Below are 20,123 nucleotides of genomic sequence, written 5' to 3' on the forward strand. Positions count from 1 at the left end.
TCGCCGAACTCAAATTACATTCGCACCAGACAGTTCGACACCGTTATTCGGTGTGTTTGACATCTACGCACAGGAACAAAAACCAAAAGGTTAAGCACACACCAGACCAAACATCAATGTCAGGCTCCTCAATCTTTGTGTTAGACAAAATGAAAGTTATTCCCAAAGACCACAAACGATAAAGTTGTACGAGTATGTCTAATATTGGTCTATTTCAAATTTGTTTCTTCTTCGCAAATACGTGAATATGCGCTAGATCGCGAACACTTTGTTTCCTCTGCAAAACGCTCAGCATCTAGCGCAGTAAAACCACGGGCTGGTTCACTCACTGGGGGATTGACAAACCATGCGGTTTCCCACTCGCTCTCCACCCATCTTCGTTTCACAAAACCATTTATTTCCCTTCCAGCATTCCTCACCAACTCTTCGATTTCTGGATTGCTTTTTGGGCTGCGAATTAGATTCTCCATTGTAATTCCCCACTCCGCCAGCGAAGGCAGACATTGCGGCAGGGTGGACGGTGAGGGTGGAGGTTCGTCGTTGCCCGTAAACCCACACAGCCCATCCTGTTGTATCCGTGCATGGATTTCCGCTGGGATGAGATCCGGATGGAGTATAGGCACTCGCGACCAGATGAGCGTGTGTTCAATCTCGATAGGGACGGGGTAAGGCCAGTCATTCTGAATGATGCTGATCAACTCTGAGTCGAACGGCATATCAGCTTTAAAATATTCAGGTGCGTCTGGGGGAAGCGCCGGGAGTGGCCGATCGGATTTAGATGGTGAGATGGGTACGTCCTTGAATCTGGTATCGTTATTGAGTGCTGAGGGTAATAGTGAAAGGGTATCTGGCTTTCCCCATTGGAGACGGTGGTTGATAAGGTAGTTCACTTCAGGCCGTTGAGCGATCTCTATATCCTGACTCTACATTACCCACCCATTGAACCGTGTTCTTTCACAATCCCTAAGGACCATGCTTTATATCTCTTGTGTTGTGCCCTGTCACGTTTAACCAGCCCGAGATCCCTTAAGCGACGTCCCAGAGTCAGCGTCGTCGGCCTTGTTCGTATTGACGATAAAGTATAAGTACCCGGAATTCACGAAGGTCTTGAGCTGGTCCCATGTGAACTTGGCTGGATAATACGCGAGCAGCTCTTCCCTTGTCGGAGGACCTGTTCGCAGGGGAACTTGTCCGATTTTCTGAGAAACATTGTCTGGTGTATCCAAGGGTGGCTCTATGGTCATTGTCATCGACGCGGCGCCCCCTTCAAGAATTTGCTGGTAGTGTTGAAATTGTTGTGGTTTGTTTGGATCTAAGGCTATTGGTAAACAAACGAACAACAAACACGTCGAGATAATTAAATTTGCACTGGACTGCGGGACGTTTGCAAGTACATCAGCTAACGGGGCGGTGTGCGTGGGGAAGAGGCTTTCTGCAGACGATATAGTCCTTGGACCACTCCAAGTAGACACGTCGGTATCGTGCTCTCCGGATGCAGTAGCAAACTAGCAGGCGCCCAGACACACATCATCGTTTGGAATACAGCAAGAGAAGATACATAAGTTTTCTGCCCCACCACTCCTACCGCATCCCATACGAACTCCCACTAGCACTCTCGCATCAAGGATCTAGTAAATCGCTACCATTTCGCAGGCAATCAGAGCGAGCACGGTCCCAGGAGGAACCTCGACGCCGCTCTCAAGGCGTCACGTAGTTCCTGTGGCAACATTACTCCTTCCGTTGGTCGAGATTTAGCCAGTCGTGGAGGTCGCGGCTGGACGTGGCACCGAGGTAGCATGAATCTTCTGGCGTTTCTGCCCCTCTTTGCTGACAGGTGCTCTACAGCGCGTCGTTACTGGTTCCGTACCCCATTACAAGAAAGTCAACGACAATCCGCCCAGAGAGGAGCCTGCCGTGTCGCACGAAATGATGCGCAGTGACTCACCATATGTCTTACGCTGATTCAATCCCGAACGTGCACTACCGTCTCTCGTGTTGGTCTTATGGCAGCCTGAGGATGTCTCCGCGATGGGACTTGGAGTCCGACCAATCGTCACACCAGAATAGTGGTGGTGACGCTGACACTCACAGTTAGATTGTGCATTCGCTTACATTCCTTGATCACCCCCTGTGTCCGTCTGCATTGCGAACAACTGCTTTGATCTCAAACTTCTATGCATATGGCACAGCGGGGAAAACTGGCATCTCACCGCCTTTTTTCACCATTCGGGAGGTAATCTAGAGTGCTCTAGCCAGGTCTAGATCCGCTTTTAATTGAAATCTTGCAAGATGCAAAATATTGAAATCTCAAATGTGTGGATACCAAATCTGATGTCACGATTGCACATCATCATCCCTGCATGTTTTATGACGCGTCGTGGAAATGGTTCCACGTAGGCACTTTGCTACCGGGATGTGCCCTAACTTGTTTCATTATGTTCTTGTTCTAGATTTTGTTATACGAAGGCTGTCCTGTTGGCAGAATACGTCCTGCGACTTGTCTCCATAATGTTCCAGTGGTATGTAATATATGTGTTAAAGAGATACGAGATGCGCCCAATAATCCTCAATGCACATAAAAGAAATACTAACAAATGAAAAAGTACGTATATATATCGAAACAGATCAATGTGTCTGGGAAGCATGCTCCCAGCTCCCATCTCCACTACCACTGCCACTGCCACTGCCACTGCCGCTCTCTGGGCTTGCAGATCTAACACCAGGGCTAGCATCATGCCCCCTCCTGGGCTCGTCTCTGTACACGGGGGCAGGGCCAGCAGACGACGGGTCTTCGTCGTCCAAGAACCCAGAGTGGAACCCTAAGCCATGCAACCGGGTCTCTTCATCCGCATCCTCGTCATCCGACACCTCCCCAAATGCATCGTACAGCTCTTTGGCACGGGGCCTGCCTTGCCTTGAGACCGAACTCATTTGCAGTTCATCACCCGCGCTGAGCGCAGCGTACGCTCGATGCTTCACACGGCGTCTCCAGAAGAACACCCCTGCACCCACACCGAAGAGCACTACTGCGCCGATAGCCCCGAAGAACCATTTCTGGCTAGACACGAGGTTGGACATGTCTGAGAACCAGCCTTCGTCTGGTGTCGGCGTCATTGTTGCAGCCGGAGGCAGAGTTGGGGATGGGAACGCAGGCTTGCTGGCTTCGCCCTCGGCAGTCCCGTGGTCGTCCGGAAGACCAGAAGTGGGCTTGGGGTGGGATTTGCTAGATGTCGATGTGGGGATGTTGATTGCGTCATCGTTATCTGTGGAAGGAAGCTGGTACTCTGAAAGTGGGAGAACGTAGGTTGTTGAGACAGTGGGATCAACAGTGGAGCCCCAGAACATGAGACGCCAGCCATGGAAAGTTCCGCTATGCCCTTCGGATGATTGGTCAGAAACCTTGAGTGTCCAAGTGCCAATCGCATTTTCACCCCTACAAAACACTTAGCAATTTGAAGGAGTCTTGGGAACAACAATGATCATACCAGTGCTTGATAGACATAAATCTCCACCCTCTAAAACCAGTCTCAGAACGGTCGTGATCACGCTTAGCTGCAAGAACGCTGCGTATCCCACCAGGACTCGTGAGCTCAACTTCGACATCCCCGCGCTTGGTGTGCGAGATCCACACTCTGACTGTCACATGCTCCAACTCCTCGAAGTTGTGCGTGTCAAGCATGTCCTGCGTCACCGTGAACGAACTCATAACACCCCCGGGGATAATCGACTGCCCGCCCTCCATGTCCCCATTCTCCGTGAGTAAAGTGCCGTTGTTGATTTGCATGGCAGGAGGGTGGAACCGCGCCTGTGGCTTGACAAGCTGCCAATCTTGCGCTGCTTGGATATAGGCGTAGGCATTAAGCTGCCCGAAGCCGTATTTATACGAGTACATTTGTCCCGAAGCCATGGGTTCCCAGTCGGGATCCTCGGAGTTTATCATCTGAGCGGTTTTCACGCAGAGGTGTTGTATGTCTCGCCACGTCAGGTCAGGCCTGTCATGAAAATTTGATCAGTGTGAATTCTGTGAAGGGACGCAAGTCTCACCGAACTTGAAGTACCAAAGCAAATACACCAGCTGCATTAGGGGCGGCGGCGGAGGTACCACCGTGGCCGCTGGAACATTTATTGTCAAGGTCGGTAGTGACCTTCAAATAACCTCAGTTGGCTGCGGCGTGCGGAGTCGCATGCTTACGATATGTTGACCGCTCCCTGAACTGTATGCTACAACCATATTCGCAGAGCAGGGTTCAGAATAATATGGGTGTAGGCCTTTAAAGTCTACAGCCGAGACGGTGACGGAGTATATGCTGTTGGTGTACCCATCGAAATTGCACTGGTCTCCCTGTGCGGCCCCGTTTCCGCTGGCAAAGACAAATATCGATCCTTTCCCTTCCCTACCATTCTGTATGCCGTTTACGACAGCCTTTTCAATGATATATCCTGGCGCTTCCATCGACCTGCCGTCATCAGGTGGTCCCCAACTGCAACTAAAGATGGACACGTTGTGAAAGCCGTAGTTCAAGGCAGCTGCCTCGTCCACATCAGTTATAGGTCCGGATAATATGCGTACGCCAGCGACTTTTGACTTGTAAGCGAGTCCGACGCCACAGACGTCATTCTTGACTGCGGCGATCTGACCAGCACAGCGCGTGCCGTGGTGATCATCTGAAAGAACGGGGGTGGGCAAATCGGTGTGGTCGTTAAAATCATATGAATTTTCAGCATCCTTTGAGAAAGTCAGCATCAAAATGAATCACACAACGTATAGCGTACGAAGTTTTCGGCCAAGTCCCGACTCCGGTAGTCCAATCCATCATCCACCAGTGTAGTAATGACACCTTCTCCTGTGATACCCATTTCCCACACACCCGTCACGTTCATCATATGCTCGGGGTACTGGTCGTTAACGATGTGCCATTGCTGAGTAAATAGGGGGTCCACAAATCCAAGGCGTTCTGCTATGATTTCAGATGCTTTCGGTTGAGGGTCGCCAGGGTTAACGGGAGGCGGTGCACGTTCTAGAAATGAGCTGTCTCGCTTTGTCCGTTGGCGAGGTACCTGAGGTGATAAATATTTTATGGACGATAATATGCGGTGTGCACGGGCTTGACGACCCGCTCGTGGGTATAAACTAGTTGAATGTGCTGAAAGAGTGACCAAATCCTCGAACCTGCCGAGGACTCTATCTGATGCTGCCCTCGGAGCAAAGTTGGATATGGTCTTTGCGGAGCGCACTAGCCATATATTCCGCAGTTCCCCGACCTGCTCGACAAGCTCCACTCCAAGCTCTCCCGTGCATTCATTTAGAGTTGCGCCTGCGGAAGGGTTATGCTCGAGGACATAATAATCGTGTGTTGCATAAGAACGCTTGGCTGGCGGTGAAGCGTGGACGCATTGTTGAACTAAAAAAGCAAGAAGGAGGGCGAGGGGTAGTCGCATGTCAGTTGTTGACAAAGGTAGGGACCAGGCGCGACTACGACAATACTAGTACTCGTGCCACGTGGTCGAATGGAAAGATCATCGACCACAGTCGACCCCCCAAATCATCCTGTTTTGTTCCTAAACTTTAAAACATTGGTTAAGTATAGATCCCCTTAGTATCCCTTGTTGGTATTGTTACTCCTGAGCCTTTATCTTCATACGGTGACCCACCAAACATAATTTATGTCGAAGAAACGGCACTTTGGACCTATGTCCGCCCATGCATCATCCTCGAAAACGCCCTTAAAGAGGGTTGCAGAGCCTGAACCTGAGCACGAGTCCTCGCGCGGCGGAAAGAAAAGAAGGAAGAGGTTACTTTCACGCGTAGTAAGTCAGCCACTCGGTTATTCCAAGCTGATATCGAAATGTGATTGCAAACAGATGGATTCAGACGCGTCAGAGGAATCAACCGTACACGACTCGTCCGTGCCCAACGTCGCGGCACAGCCACAGCCTTCTGAGCCAAAAGAGCTCACATTGCCTAAAGGTACATCCATCTGAATGTCTCGACTCGACTCCTTGACATTCGCTTTAGAAACGCTGATCTATGCACCCCCCGACGACGAATACGACGAAGATGAGAATTTTCAGGTTATAGGCGAAACCGACCCCGCTGAACTCTCCGACTCTGGCAATTCTGCGCATGTACCTGTACGCATATTAACAGATTTCGCCATATACGAGTGCACGACACAACAGCTAGTGCCAATCGGTGAGCTAATTAACGTCAACCATGCGGTGAACAACAATATGTACCGAGCGTCCGGTTACGTAAAATCCCATATGGATGAGGATGAATACTGCGACGATGACTGCGACGACGACGATGACGGAAATGGTATGTCTAACGACGAGGATTGCCTCCAACGGATTCGTTTGACAGAGATACGGAAGTTCACGATTCACGACATACGACAGCGCACTAGAGAACTTGACGAGTAAGTATTTATCCATGATAGCAGCTTAGTTTATAACTCATTTGACAATATTCAGCAAGTTGTATATCCTAACGAACCATGCTTGGTATATTCTCGATCGTCCTTCGGAACAATACGTCCCCTTCTTCCGTGATTTGTGGCTGAAGCATCGAGTTGCCCATCTTCTTGTGTCTATGGCCCTGGCCAACCCACGGTTGACTTATAAAGATTTTGTTTCTGCCCTTCACATAACTCCTGACTCGCCTGAAGAAGTTTCTGTTGCATTAACCATCATCGGGCGTGAGCTCGATGAGAATGACATACAGTGTGATGACATTGTATGTATATCTAGGTTTGTATTTCGCATCACTCTCTGACATTCGGACAGAAAACTTATCTTTTTGTAACACTCGACGAGCTTCGCGATGACAAAATCCGTGTTGGGCGCACTCCGGTGGTGAAGGACATCCTCGGACAAGAAATGTCTTATCAGTTGATGGAGGAAACTGCTCCCGCCTCCCGCTCGCGTACCCAGCGGCCGCCCCAGAGTCGTTCGTCGAGTTCTAACAACATCGAGAAAGAAGTTCTCAAGCACAGGAACAAAACCGTCACAACACCCGTCGTCGGAAGGGTCGCACAACGATTATTCGAAAATATCAAGATTGCTGGACAACTCGTGGACGAGGGCAAGGATATATCGGACGACACGCCACGACATCCTTCTAAAATACATGCCGCTAACCCGAACTCTGTGGAGTGGCTGGATGCCGTGGATGGCTATACCGACTTCTATAATTCTGTTCGCGTGGACGGCGTAAAGTACTCAGTAAGTTCTTTTTGTTTCTCGACAAAAATGTATCTTATTCGGGTCAGGTCGGAGATGCTGTCATTGTCGTACCTGGAGAAGACGAGGATACTGCTCGTGCAAAATCCTACAAGTACCAGCCCTCCCAGTCGACGAACAAACTTGCAAACGATTATTGGTGGGTCGTGACCTCGTGCGCCTGCTTTGTCTTTTGTGATAGGCTTACCTCGAAAGGTTTTGCATGATTCGGTACTTTTTCGAGGACGATGAGGGCGTCAAGAAGTTCCATGCGCAGTGGTTCACTCACAGCTCGAAGACATTGCTCCAAGAAGCGGGACATTCACATGCGCTTTATCTGATGCTCTCCGACTGCAGCGACGTTGAAATTGACGCCATCTCGCAAAAATGTAATGTTCGTGAACTTCCAATGGACAGTTTCCAACCAGACGAGTCAACTCTTGACGACGACAACGATTTTCACTCTGGGTATGCAGACTCTTACAGCAGTGCTTCATGTAACACTGAGAACGGACCCGCAGACTTATGTTCAACAGCCTCGAGTCCAGTTTCGTTCGCCTCTCAGACTTAGAAACTCAAACACTCCTCAGTTTCTGCGATGACCATAAGCAGTGCCTCGCTTGCGGTTACAAGGAACGCGCGTCGAATTTCACTGATTCACGAGCCCTTCGAGATGGGTTCTCTCATAACGATGTAAACTACCATAAGGGAGACTTTGCGTATATCTCAACGGGCCATAACAGTGTCTATCAAATTGGCCAAGTGGAGGATTTCAAAATAAAAAGGGGCAAGTGCACCGAGGTCATCATTCGACTCTTTGGGCGCTACGATGACATTGCCCGGAAAGTCGGACATGGCATTGATAAGCCAAAAGGAGCCTCTTCTGATGAGGCAAGGGCACCACCTGCATCCTACGTTCTCTCTAACTCATATTTCGTAGCGGCGCTTGTTTCGTTCACAGAGCCGGGAGAAAACAAGACCCGACAATGTCAGAGGACAATGTTTCGTCATTCATGAAACGGACAACACTGCTATAGATGCTTGGGTCACTCACGACGATCACTTCTACGTGAACGAATGCGCTGATTCCCTCGACATACATTCGCTCGATGACCTACAACCGTGGTCAGGAAATCATTTTTGGCATTGCGTTGAATGCCACGAAGAGCACCAAGCTCATCTAACACGCCGGGCTCAACAGTTGAAGAGATTCGGCCCGCTTCGAGGGCTGGAACTGTTTGCTGGTTTGCTTTTATTTTTTGTTGCTCTGTGACTGATCCCAACGTGTACTTGAAGGTGCGGGTGGCCTCGGAACTGGATTGGATATGTCTGGCTTCGTGGAGACAAGATACGCGGTTGAGTTTTCTCCAGGAGCAGCGAAAACTTACAAGTCAATTACGCTTCGCTTCATGCTCAATGCGCTTGTGTTGATGTTATCTCAGGCAAAATCACCCTGATGTGACGGTATACAATCAATGCACAAACATATGCCTCCAGCACGCCATTGATGTCGCTGATGGGAATAATCCCGACCCCCTCTTCTCTCTGGGAGATCAGAAGCGCCTACCCTCGATGCCTAAGCCGGGCGAAGTTGATTTCATCTATGGTGGTGCGTAGGATTCATGTCATCAGAGGTGATGTTGATCGTGTTTACTGTTTGCTAGGTCCGCCATGCCAGTCCTTTTCAAAGCTGAATCACGCGAAGGTAAAGATCAGACTTTTTTTTCCATTTACGATAGTGACAATCTGTTTCCTAGAGAGATGATGACATACGGTGAACACGACGTAGGGTTGGTGTGTATCTGTGTTAACGATGTATTATAGGTCCACGCTCGTCTGCAACATGATTGCATACGTAGAGTTCTACCGACCGATGTACTTCCTCTTGGAGAACGTTGGCGGAATCCTGGAACATGCATTGAAGGGAAAAACTGTGGCTTCGGGCGTTGTGAAATTCATTCTCGCCGCCCTCCTTGCCTTAAAGTACGATTTGATACATTTGCGCTGTTTGATGCTTATTTTTGGCAGCTACCAGATCGAATATAATGTTCTTCACGCAGGAAACTATGGCGCGCCCCAAGCACGCAGGCGGGTTCTGTTCGTGGCGGCCAGGCAAGGAGTCGCCCTTCCGGAGTTCCCAATCCCGACACACTTCTTTCCTCACACAAAAGTACAGCGCGTCAAGTTACCTACTGGTGCATACTTAGGACCTGTTACGCGCTTGAAGTACGGCGACAACAAAGCTGACCTCTCCGCTCCGCTGCATTTCGTGACGATCCATGAAGCCATTGGTGATTTGGTATGGTCCAGAAATCGCCTTTTTGATGACTTATTCACTCCCACTTATTTTGCAGCCTCCGTTCGACTGGTATGCACCTTTCCCAAATCTGGGGACCCTAGCTTATTCGAACTTGCATTTAGGGTAAACCCACACACCACCATCTCGAAAACTGCTGCTGATAGAGCGGTGGAGCGCAAGCGCAAAGACGAGCTTGGGATCCCGTCTTTTTCCGCGCTGCATTCTGCAAGAACTCCAGCAGACCCGTACGCTGGTTACTCGAAGCCATGTCAATATCCTAGTGGGCCACTATCCCGCTACCAGAAGCTCATGCGACAGGGAAGCAAAAAGCTTCAGTATCATTATACCAAACGCTTCGGGGATATCGTCATTGAAAGGTAAGTTTTTGGTGTCTATCCTGGATTGGTTTCTGCACTGAAACTCGAACACAGAACTTTAAATGTGCCTCTGAGAGTGGGAGCTAATCATTTCGGTAAGTCGAGCTACAGGATTGTTGGCGGTTTGGAATTTACTGCGAATTCCATAGACCTGCCCATGGAGCTGCACACCGGACTCTCGAAGCACGAGAACGCTAGGACAAAATACAAAGGCAAGACGCAATATGTACGTATTCAAACACATTGGCTGATCCTCCGACAGCTGTCTACCAGCGGCTGGATGCGGACATGTACTTCTCGACTGCACTGACCACGGTGCTGCCGAATAATAAAAGCGGTCAAGTATTGCATCCTTCGGTATGTATACCAGTTATCGCCGTTTGGAGCCTTACTCTTTAACGCTTTATATGCCAGCAAAAACGCATCCTTACGGTCCGTGAATGTGCTCGTGCGCAAGGGTTCCCGGATAGCTACGAATTCGTCTCAGTGAACAAGGGGAAGGCGATGGCAAAGGCTATCGATGATGTGAGTCCTTGCTTCAGGTGGTGACGTCCCATAACCGACGCGTTCCACAGCAATTCAGACAGATCGGTAATGCGGTACCTACACCATTGGCTCTAGCTCTCGGGAAGGCTTTTGGAGGGGCGATGTCCAAAATGTGGGATGCAGAGCCTAGCAGGGATGCGAGTCCGATTGTGTGATGGTATCGATAGAAACATAAAGCATGTTTGTAGTATATCATTATCACCGACGGCTGGTTATACCCTAGTCATAGCCGCGTTCATACCACCTTGACTCTTATGCGTATAGATGGATAGCTGCTAAATGTCTGTTAAATGGTGGTCGTTTACATGGGAACCTAGTGGAATGACACCTCGTCCATGATCATATGTTCCTCGCCAACAGGCCCACATTTCTGACACTGGTGTCAGGGCGACATCCGAAACCATCCGCGACCTTGCAGGCCACAAGTATAGATCATTGATCATACTGCAACTCGATAAACGGGCCCAGTTGTTTCTCGTTCCCGCTATGTCTCCTCAGAATAAGAGTACATTTTCAGACGTCCTGTTGCTATTATACCGCATCGATTTATCTGTAGGCAGTGCACGTAAATCACCGTGGCGAGGACCTTCGAGGGAAATGAAACAATATATATACATGAACATTATCCAAGTACTCAATGACCGGACGTCAGGGAGTGCATTCCTTCAAAAAATAACATCGACAGAATACTAATTGTCATCAGTGCGCAGTAAAACTGGATCTCCGAATACAAGCAAGAGATACGCAACGTAGTTGACTATATTGCGACTCGGAATCAGCTGGTGATGAATGTCCTAGAGATTCCCAATTGGTTCTTCGTTCCCTCCTAAGTGGCGATCCGATTCAACGTCAAGGCTTCTCACCCAGCCTCAGGTCAATCCTCCATCATATATCTGAGCTCGACTTCTGGAACCCTTGTCTTAAATTCGAGAGCACATGGAACATTTGGCATCGCCTCGTTCATAAAACCCATGTCATCCTGCGGCTTCGTAGGATCTAGACTGATCTGGAAGGCCCAAAGCATGAGAAGCAAATTTATGAACAGCGATCTGTAACGTTTGGAATGAGATCGGAAAATGATGTGTGGAAAGGAAGTGTAACCTGTTCGCAAGATGTAGGCCTGGGCATACGCTGGAAAAAAGGACAATGAAAGAAAGTACATCCCAAGAGACATTGCTTACCGCCGACCAAACCCATACACAAAGAATGTTAGATCGTCTCTTACGCGACCTTGCTCGTTAATCCAGCGCTGAGGCTTGAATGCATTAGGCTCAGGGAAGACTTCTGGATCACGAGAGATGGCCCTAGGTGGTGACAATGAGATGCTTCGTATCTCGCAGGACAGTGACTCACCAGATGTTGCCGATTACCGTAGTTCCGACGGGAATGCAATAGTTTTCCTGCAGGAGGATGTTAGATTACCCACCAAACGACTTCAGAGAGCACTCGCCCAAATCACATCTGCGGTCGTTCGGTGAGGCAATCCTGCGGGGCGAAATGTGTGAACTTCAGGTACAAGACTGACAATTAGTTATCCACCATCCAACGGTCTCCACCTCAAAGCCTCAATTATGAAGGCCTCCAGATGAGGAAGGGATTGTTTGTCGGCAAAGGTCGGTGCTTCGGCAGGGAAATCATTCAATTGACACAACTGCGATGAAAAATAGAGCTTAGTACCTCGTTTCCTTCCGATGACTACATCAAGCTCCTCCTGGACTTTAGCTTGCTCTTCAGGGAAATGCGCAGCTGCCATTAGCACCGTGCATATTGCCATAGCGGTCTGACACATCATCTCAGTGTATGCATCCGGAAAAAAAGAAAGATACCTCACCATTTCGGTTCCAGCTCCAAATAAGGCGCCAGCAACATACGCCATCTCAGTCTCTGTCAAGCCATAGAGTTGTTCTTTTTCTAGCATATGTTTTGCAAACGAAGGACCGATGTCCACATTGCCTTGCTGTTGATAACTCAGACACCATGTGAAGATAGGCAAGGCAAGGCAAGGCGTACCATTTGCTGTCTCACACGGTTCAGTTGGTCGGTGTAGAGTCGCTTGGTCCTCTCGAACTCGTCTTTTAATTCTGGCGCATACCAAGGAAGGTATTTGAGCCACGGTATCAAGTCCACCAAGTAAGCACCAGGGTGCATGACAAAACGAATTCTCTTGATGAGCTGGCGAGCCTCTCTGATCTCGGGATCACTTGCGGACGTGGACGTAGTCTTCCCATAAGCAACCTTCATGATCGTCGCCGCAGAACAACTTCAAATTACCCCTAAGCACCATCATATCCCGCACTAAGGAAAGCACTTACGTTGCCGCATGGTTCTGGAAGTTGCATGGATCGTCAAGAATGTTGAGAACAAGGTTCTTCGCATGTGACATCTGCAGAGGCTCATACGCCTCAGCTGCTTTGGACTGGAGATGCGTATGAAGTGCTCTGCATTATGTTGCCAAGTAAGATGAGGGCTGTTTGAGCCGTTATAACATCGCGGCGACGAACCTGCGCTTCCGACGGAGTCTGTCCCCAGCGGATGACAAACCGACGACCAGTCCGTGGGTAAGGATTTCTGCAGCAGCACGGCGAGGTCGATCAGCTAGCAGCCCTCCCTGCTTCTCCATAATATCCACCGCGGCCTGTCACAAAACGTTGAGGCTGGGGATGATAACTCAGCATACAAGGACTGACTTTGTGGCGGCCGATAATCACGATATTCTGGGTTCCTGAACGAATAGTAATCACAGGGCCATACTCGTCAATCCACCGTGCGACAGTGAGAGATGTGCTGATAAAAAAAACGGAGTACAAATTGCAATCAGATTACAAAAACGAAAAGGCCGATGTTAAACTTTACTTGTAAGCGGGTAGCAAGTGTCCTCGAAGTCTCCAAGTGGGAGGAGAAGGTGGGAGAGGAAGACCACTGTCTGATTTACGAAGGTAGGCCCGGACCATCACTCCTATTACCCCAACACAAGCCGCAGCCCCGAGGACGAGCTGCGTGTCACGGTTATCGGGAATGCGCATGTCAGGAAGCTGAAGCATGGCTGATCAGAGGAGCGGAAAGGGATTGGCCGGAGCTCATCGAAGGTGCGTTCAAATTTTTATGCACCTCGCGCCAACCCCACGCTAGTGTATTGAGGCGAACTGAGGAAGCGAGCGGCAGATGCATTATCCGGTTAGTCACCGTTAGTGTGTCAAGGCACTACGTGATACCCATAAATTGAGGTGGTACTTAACGAGTGTGGACCGGTACTTATGTATAGATCTCAGACTTACAGTAGTTTGGCTCTTCCTCCAATGCGTTTATGGGGCAGTTGACAATCAAAATCATAACCGGATCACACGAGAATGACACTAGTACTCCTTCTGACAGGTGCACTTGCGGGATTATATCGGATGTGCATAGCACAGGTGCTGACTTGATCTCGTCCGTTTTCCCTGACCCGGTCAACAGCATCGTCATGTATATCGACTCAGAGGAGATGATAGCGGCCAGCTTACAACTTAAAATCATGGGTGACGTGAGGTATGCATACCTGACGCGATGTTGGAACAGAGTGTATGTCCGTCGTTCGTGGAGGATTTGCATGTCGGCGGCATATGTGTAACTATCAGGACGACATTTGGAACTTCGTATTTTAGCGGACGAGACGGAACTTCAAGGTTCTGACTACACGTGACTTTAAATTTGACATTGAGGATCTGCGTGTGGAGGCCCGATAAGGTATACCTGCAGCCAATGATCAAGAAGGCCCGGAACGATTTTTCGCAGATGTATTTATCATTCAGTGCACGACAGCTTAGCAGCTTGCACCTGGCTTTCCCCACGTCTTGCCGCAGCCCATCTTGCACTCAGCCTTTCATACCTCACTGTTCTACCATTGACTTCCAAGTGGGCCAATTTCATGATTCTCGGTGGAGGAGATAACGAGTCCCGACATTACGGAGCGCATATCAACAGAACACAATTATCAATGCGCGGTCAAACAGGAACTCCGAACACAAGAAAGAAATACGCAACGATGCATAACCAACTAAACTGAAACGAGGCGGACGCGGAGTCAAGCTGAAATTGTGACGAGTGTCCGAGAGAGATGAACTAATTGATGATTTGTTCCCAATTGGTTCTTTGTTCCCTCCCTAGTGGCGATCCGACCCAGACTTGTCAAATCTTCTCATCAGTCCCCAAGACAATTCTGCATCATACGCCTAAGCTCCACTTCCGGAACCCTCGTCTTGAATTCAATGGCGCACGGGACGTTTGGCATCGCCGCGTTCGTGAACCCCATGTCATCTTGCGGCTTCGTAGGATCCAGACTGAGCTGGAAGGCCCAAAGCACAAGAAGTAAATTTGCGAATATTGATCTGTAACACTTGAAATGAGATTGGAAAATTATGTGTGGAAAGGAATTGTAACCTGTTCGCAACTTGTAGACCCGGGCATACGCTGGGAGGAACAATCAGACAAAGTATGGTATGCTGAGGGATGGTACTAACCGCCGACCAAACCCATATAAAAAGTATGTGAGATCGTCTCTCACAAGACCTTCGTCGTCAATCCAGCGCCGAGGCTTGAACGCGTCGGGCTCAGGGAAGACTTCTGGATCTCGAGAGATAGCCCTAAAGGGTCACAATGAGATAATTCGTATCTTGCAAGACAGTGAGTCACCAGAGGTTGCCGGTGACCGTTGTTCCGGCGGGAATGCAATAGTTTTCCTGCAGGAGGATGTCAGATTATCATGTGGACGGCAAATCCTTGAGAGCACTTACATATATCACGTCTTCAGTCGCTCGGTGAGGCAGCCCTGCAATGCGAACTGTTTAAACTTCAGGCACGGGACTGATAATTAGTTGCCCACCATCCAACGGTCTCCACCTCAAAGCCTCGGAGATGAAGGCCTCCAGGCGAGGAAGGGATTGTTTGTCAGCAAAGGTCGGTGCTTTGGCAGAGAAATCATTGAAGTGACAGAACTGCAATGAGAAATCGAGTTACCTCGCTGCCTTCCGATGACTTCGTCAAGCTCCTCCTGGACTTTAGCTTGCTCTTCAGGGAAATGTGCGGCTGCCATTAGCACCGTGCATATCGCCACAGATGTCTGATACTCATCTCAGTGTATGTACTTGAAAAAAAGAAGACCACTCACCGTTTCGGTTCCAGCTCCAAATAAGGCGCCAGCAACATACGCCATCTCAGTCTCTGTCAAGCCATAGACATCTTCATTTTCTAGCATATATTTTGCAAACGATGGGCCGATATCTGCTTTGCTTTGCTGTGGATAATTCAGATATCATGCGAGATACTCAAGGCAAGGCAATGCGAACCATTTGCTGTCTCACGCGGTTCAGTTGGCCGGTGAAGAGCCGCTTGGTCCTCTCGAACTCGTCCTTTAAATCTAGCGCATACCAAGGAAGGTATTTGAGCCACGGTATCGCCTCCACCCAGTAAGCGCCGGGGCGAAGGACCACACGAATTCTTTTGACGAGCTGGCGAGCCTCTATGATTTCAGGATCACTTGCGGACGTCGGCGTAGTCTTCCCATATGCAACTTTCAAGATCGTCGCCGCAGCACAACTTCAAAATATCCGTAAATACCGTCATGTCCCCGACATAGGAAAGCACTAACGTTGCCACATGGTCCTGGAAGCTGTCTGGATTATCGAGAATATTAAGGACCATGTCCTTTGCGTGTGAGATCTGCAGAGGCTCGTACGCCTCAGCTGCTTTAGACTGGAGATGCGTATGAAGTGCTCTGCATCATGTTGCCAAGTAAGATGAGGGACATTTGAGCGTCGCAGCTACGAACCTGCGCTTCCGACGAAGCCTATCCCCAGCGGGTGATAAACTGATGGCCAGTCCATGGGTGACGATTTCTGCAGCAGCAAGACGAGGTCGATCAGCTAGCAGTGCACCCTGCTTCTCCATAATGTCCACCGCGGCCTGTCACAAGATGTTGAGCCTGTAAATGACGTCTCAGCATACAGGGACTGACTTTGTACCGGCCGATAATAACAATGTTCTGGGTGCCTGAGCGAATAGTAACGAGAGGGCCATACTCGTCAATCCACCGCGCGACAGTGAGAGATGTGCTGATCAGAAATGGGGTACAAATTGCAATTAGATTACAAACACAAAGAGACCGATACAAAACTTTACTTGTGAGCCGGTAGCAAGTGTCCTCGAAGTCCCCAAGTGGGAGGAGAAGGAGGGAGAGGAAGACCACTGTCTGATTTACGAAGGTAAGCCCGGACCATCACTCCTATTACCCCAACACAAGCCGCAGCCCCGAGGACGAGCTGCGTGTCACGGTTATCGGGAATGCGCATGTCAGGGAGCTGAAGCATGGCTGATCAGAGGAGCGGAAAGGGATAGGACGGACCTCATCTACTCATGCGCGTTCAAATTTTAAGCACTCTCGCGAACAATTGAGGCGAACCGAAGAAGCGATCGAGCAGCAATTACCGTAAATTATGTTAACAAGTTCGGGCCCAATGTCAGTCAATTGAATGAGGACATGTCTTGGCACCGTGACGACTGTCCGGGAAAGGTCTCATTCTGCAAACTAAGTCCAAGTAGTCTATTTTCGGGTTGTCAACGTCATGATACCACGTAATGCTGGCAAGTTCTTCTACCGACCACATACACGAGCACCCTCGTAGAGACTCATCATCAAACAGTTTGACGCGCATGTCGAAGCCTTTCTCTCATTAGCCATTGCTCCTAATAGTTCCAAATTTCCCAACGACAAAACGTCGCGGTTCTTTGACCTGACCACATTCGAACCCATCGGCGAGCCACTCGAGCACCGTCTGGGGTGTAGCCTTTTCCGAGGACGACCAGCTCATCGCAACTGGCTGTTCGGACAAGCTCGTTCGCACATGGACAGTCCCTCAGAGTGAACCAGAGCAGGAGGCCCAGCAGGCGAGCAAAATCTTTTGTCATGTCCTGCTTCATGCTGACTTGTCATATAGTCCGAACAGAAGATTCTTGCAGTACGCATACATGCTTGTCGTGTTGTACTGTCCCTAACTTCAATCTTGCAGAAGACCATCCCAGGCTCAAATCCTCGCCCACAACGCGCTGGCATCCCACCTAGGTTCTTCGATGATGTAAGTCTATATGGTATGGTAGTGTCAATGCGTGTCTCACCATCCGTCTCCTGCTTGACACGCGTTCCCCACCTGGACGCAACAACCACACCGCAACAATTACGCGCCACGCCGAAGGCTCACGATTCGAGGGAATCATATCTTCGTCACAATTCGTGGAGCCTAGCACAGCTGCAAGTATCGCGTTATGTGGGAAGCATCTGATATCAGTGGGCTCGATGAGAATGCGTCCAAGAGTAGTGCCCGTCATCGCTTGATTAGATGTCGTACCATATCGATTAAGGATGTGCTGAATCTCGCGTGTATATGGGCCAGCCAACACGTGGAGCTATGCGTCCGCATGGTGGTCAAACTTGTGCGTGAAAATCTGTAGGCGGAACCAAGTTATAGTAGTGAGGAGAAGCAATATAACCAAGCATACTGAGAAGGTGATTTCCAGCCTTTGAAAGACCAAATGATGCCTACAGGACCGAAACGCTGGTTCTCCCTCAGGTGATGATAGTACCGCAGCCAACCAAAACCGATTTACTTGGTCAGCCATCACTACAAGATCAATGCGATGAAACATCTCTTGTCGACTGATGTGGCAGAGAGGTTGTATCAACCACGACAACTTGAAGCACAGTGAGCGCCTACTAGCAGAAAACGGCAGAAAGAAGCGCTAAACGTGGAACCTATATGCGGGACACCACGTGTCTACAGCAATGCTGACATGTGGATTCAGCGATAGTAAGTATCCTGTAGAAGATGTAATTTAGCAACCACTCACCATAGAACATGTAAGTGACTGCTATCTCCTCAATCCTCTCGCTGACCGAGTCGCTGAACAAGACTCAATGGCAACAACTACTCATGGAGCATCGTCGACTCGAAAGGAACTACCTTGCGTCAAAATGACGCTCAAGGGTCATGAAGGATATGTGAGCGGCGTAGCTTTCATCCCTGGTACACGTCTCCTCGTCACTTGCTCCTACGACAAAAGTCTTCGAGTGTGGGATTTGAACACAGGGAAACAAGTGGGGGAGCCCTTGTTGGTTCACGATGATAGAGTCCTGACGGTTGCAGCATCCTCTGATGGGCGTTGGATTGTGAGTGGAGCAATCAACGGAAGCATCCTGGTCTGGGAAGTCGAGACAAACAAGAGAGTGCCAGTCCCGTTCAAGGGACATGAGAGTTTTGTTTGGGAGATCGAATTTGCACCGGACAACGAGACATTTGCAAGTGCGTCACAAGACGAAACAGTATGCGTGTGGAAGAGGAAGACGGGCAAAATAGTCCTCGGACCACTCCGAGTGGGCAGTGAGGCAAACTCGGTGGCATACTCCCCCGATGGAAGCAAACTAGCAGCAGGCACGGAAGAACACATCATCGTTTGGAATCCAGAAAATGGAGAAGAACTACTCAAAATAGAACAGCGGGCTTGGCGAGTCGCATTCACTCCAGATGGTCTCCGTCTCGTCAGTGGAAATATCAACGACATCCGAATCTCAGACGCTGCCACTGGAGACATCATCAAACAGTTTGACGCGCACGCCGATACCTTTACCTCACTAGCCATTGCTCCCAATGGCATCAAATTCGCCACCACATCCCCAGACAAAACAACGCGGTTCTTTGACCTGACCACATTCGAACCCATCGGCGAGCCACTCGAGCACCCTGATGCCGTCCGTTGTGTGGCCTTTTCCGAAGACAGCCAGCTCATCGCTACTGGCTGTTACGACAAGCTCGTTCGCACATGGACAGCTCCTCAGAGTGAATCAGAGCAGGCGAGCAAATTATCTCATGTCCTGTTTCATGCTGACTTGTCATATAGTCTGAACAGAAAATTCTTAAAGTACGCTCCCTTTCTCCTCGTCATGTGCCATCCCTAACTTCAGTCTTGCAGAAGACCATCCCAGGCCAAAAGCCTCGCCCACAACACAGTAGAATCCCGCCTAGATTCTTCAATGATGTAAGTTCATACGGTACGATAGTCTCAATGCACATCTCACCATCCGTTTGTAGTTTGATACGCGTTCCCCGCCTGGGTGCAACAATGGCACTACTACAACCACGCGCCATGCCGAAGGCTCACGAATAAAAATCATGATGAACCGTCTCTTTTCTCGCTCCTCCACTCCTCAGGGTGATACTCCCCTCCCCAGCAGGATCCCCACTGTGGATATATTTGCAACTCGAGGCAAATACGTAAGTTTCCCGAGCTGTGGCAATCCGTGATCCCGTTTCATGACAATCCCGCAGCGCACCGCTAATGCCATCAGCGGGAAACGGCATGTGGTGCAGCGACCACGTCCCCCTCCCCAACAAGCTCACGCTCCTAACGCTGGTGTATCGAATGCTGGTGCCTCAAGCAGCAGCGCACCCCAAGTGGGCACATCCAGTGTGACAGATGGAACTACCTCAACAACCTTGCAGACTGGAAGTACCAGTGCTTCTGCTGCAACCAACAGACCCCCTTCTCCGATGGACATTGAATATGTTCCAGACGTTAGCTGCTTTTCACTTCTCATAAGGTGCTTCCCGTGTCTTTCACGCAGTTGACTGCCTCCCGCACCCATTAAGCGGTCATTC

At 49.6% G+C, this 20,123-nt stretch overlaps 5 protein-coding genes across 5 annotated transcripts; 1 reads left to right on the top strand and 4 right to left on the bottom strand.

The window, feature by feature from the left end:
• Window positions 1-139: 139 nt before the first annotated feature.
• On the bottom strand, window positions 140-1,136 carry DEU56DRAFT_810404 (uncharacterized protein). The gene is made up of 3 exons (XM_041353515.1): window positions 937-1,136; window positions 330-889; window positions 140-277 (listed from the first exon to the last, which is right to left on the bottom strand). Exons 1-3 carry the CDS (start codon window positions 938-940, stop codon window positions 215-217), a joined length of 627 nt encoding a protein of 208 aa, XP_041207277.1. The 5' UTR covers window positions 941-1,136; the 3' UTR covers window positions 140-214.
• A 1,489-nt stretch (window positions 1,137-2,625) lies between these two features.
• On the bottom strand, window positions 2,626-5,439 carry DEU56DRAFT_738948 (peptidase S8/S53 domain-containing protein; the record flags this gene model as incomplete). Its single annotated transcript, XM_041348691.1, has 5 exons — window positions 2,626-3,433; window positions 3,486-3,992; window positions 4,045-4,145; window positions 4,193-4,726; window positions 4,774-5,439. The coding sequence occupies 5 exons, from the start codon at window positions 5,437-5,439 to the stop codon at window positions 2,626-2,628; spliced, it is 2,616 nt and encodes an 871-aa protein (XP_041207278.1).
• Window positions 5,440-5,568: 129 nt separating this feature from the next.
• On the top strand, window positions 5,569-10,771 carry DEU56DRAFT_810409 (S-adenosyl-L-methionine-dependent methyltransferase). Its single transcript, XM_041353516.1, has 22 exons — window positions 5,569-5,808; window positions 5,863-5,968; window positions 6,017-6,419; window positions 6,475-6,736; window positions 6,787-7,224; window positions 7,272-7,381; window positions 7,438-7,689; window positions 7,743-8,112; window positions 8,162-8,465; window positions 8,518-8,611; window positions 8,664-8,830; window positions 8,886-8,926; window positions 8,979-8,995; window positions 9,046-9,204; window positions 9,250-9,520; window positions 9,576-9,589; window positions 9,643-9,897; window positions 9,952-9,992; window positions 10,047-10,109; window positions 10,160-10,254; window positions 10,312-10,422; window positions 10,473-10,771. Exons 1-22 carry the CDS (start codon window positions 5,665-5,667, stop codon window positions 10,596-10,598), a joined length of 3,843 nt encoding a protein of 1,280 aa, XP_041207279.1. The 5' UTR covers window positions 5,569-5,664; the 3' UTR covers window positions 10,599-10,771.
• Window positions 10,772-11,025: 254 nt separating this feature from the next.
• DEU56DRAFT_981490 (cytochrome P450) lies at window positions 11,026-13,616 on the bottom strand. Its single transcript, XM_041359839.1, has 12 exons — window positions 13,297-13,616; window positions 13,131-13,227; window positions 12,945-13,078; window positions 12,756-12,881; window positions 12,454-12,703; window positions 12,275-12,400; window positions 11,983-12,223; window positions 11,894-11,928; window positions 11,797-11,843; window positions 11,625-11,747; window positions 11,545-11,574; window positions 11,026-11,492 (listed from the first exon to the last, which is right to left on the bottom strand). The coding sequence occupies exons 1-12, from the start codon at window positions 13,482-13,484 to the stop codon at window positions 11,318-11,320; spliced, it is 1,572 nt and encodes a 523-aa protein (XP_041207280.1). The 5' UTR covers window positions 13,485-13,616; the 3' UTR covers window positions 11,026-11,317.
• Window positions 13,617-14,256: 640 nt separating this feature from the next.
• DEU56DRAFT_415318 (cytochrome P450) lies at window positions 14,257-16,879 on the bottom strand. The gene is made up of 13 exons (XM_041346115.1): window positions 16,597-16,879; window positions 16,433-16,529; window positions 16,247-16,380; window positions 16,067-16,192; window positions 15,765-16,014; window positions 15,587-15,712; window positions 15,436-15,538; window positions 15,302-15,382; window positions 15,213-15,247; window positions 15,112-15,158; window positions 14,940-15,062; window positions 14,860-14,889; window positions 14,257-14,807 (listed from the first exon to the last, which is right to left on the bottom strand). The coding sequence occupies exons 1-13, from the start codon at window positions 16,782-16,784 to the stop codon at window positions 14,621-14,623; spliced, it is 1,527 nt and encodes a 508-aa protein (XP_041207281.1). The 5' UTR covers window positions 16,785-16,879; the 3' UTR covers window positions 14,257-14,620.
• Window positions 16,880-20,123: the final 3,244 nt, after the last annotated feature.

This window comes from Suillus clintonianus (assembly GCF_016758775.1).
Source record: "Suillus clintonianus strain FC179 chromosome Unknown DEU56scaffold_47, whole genome shotgun sequence".
NCBI lineage: Eukaryota > Fungi > Basidiomycota > Agaricomycetes > Boletales > Suillaceae > Suillus > Suillus clintonianus.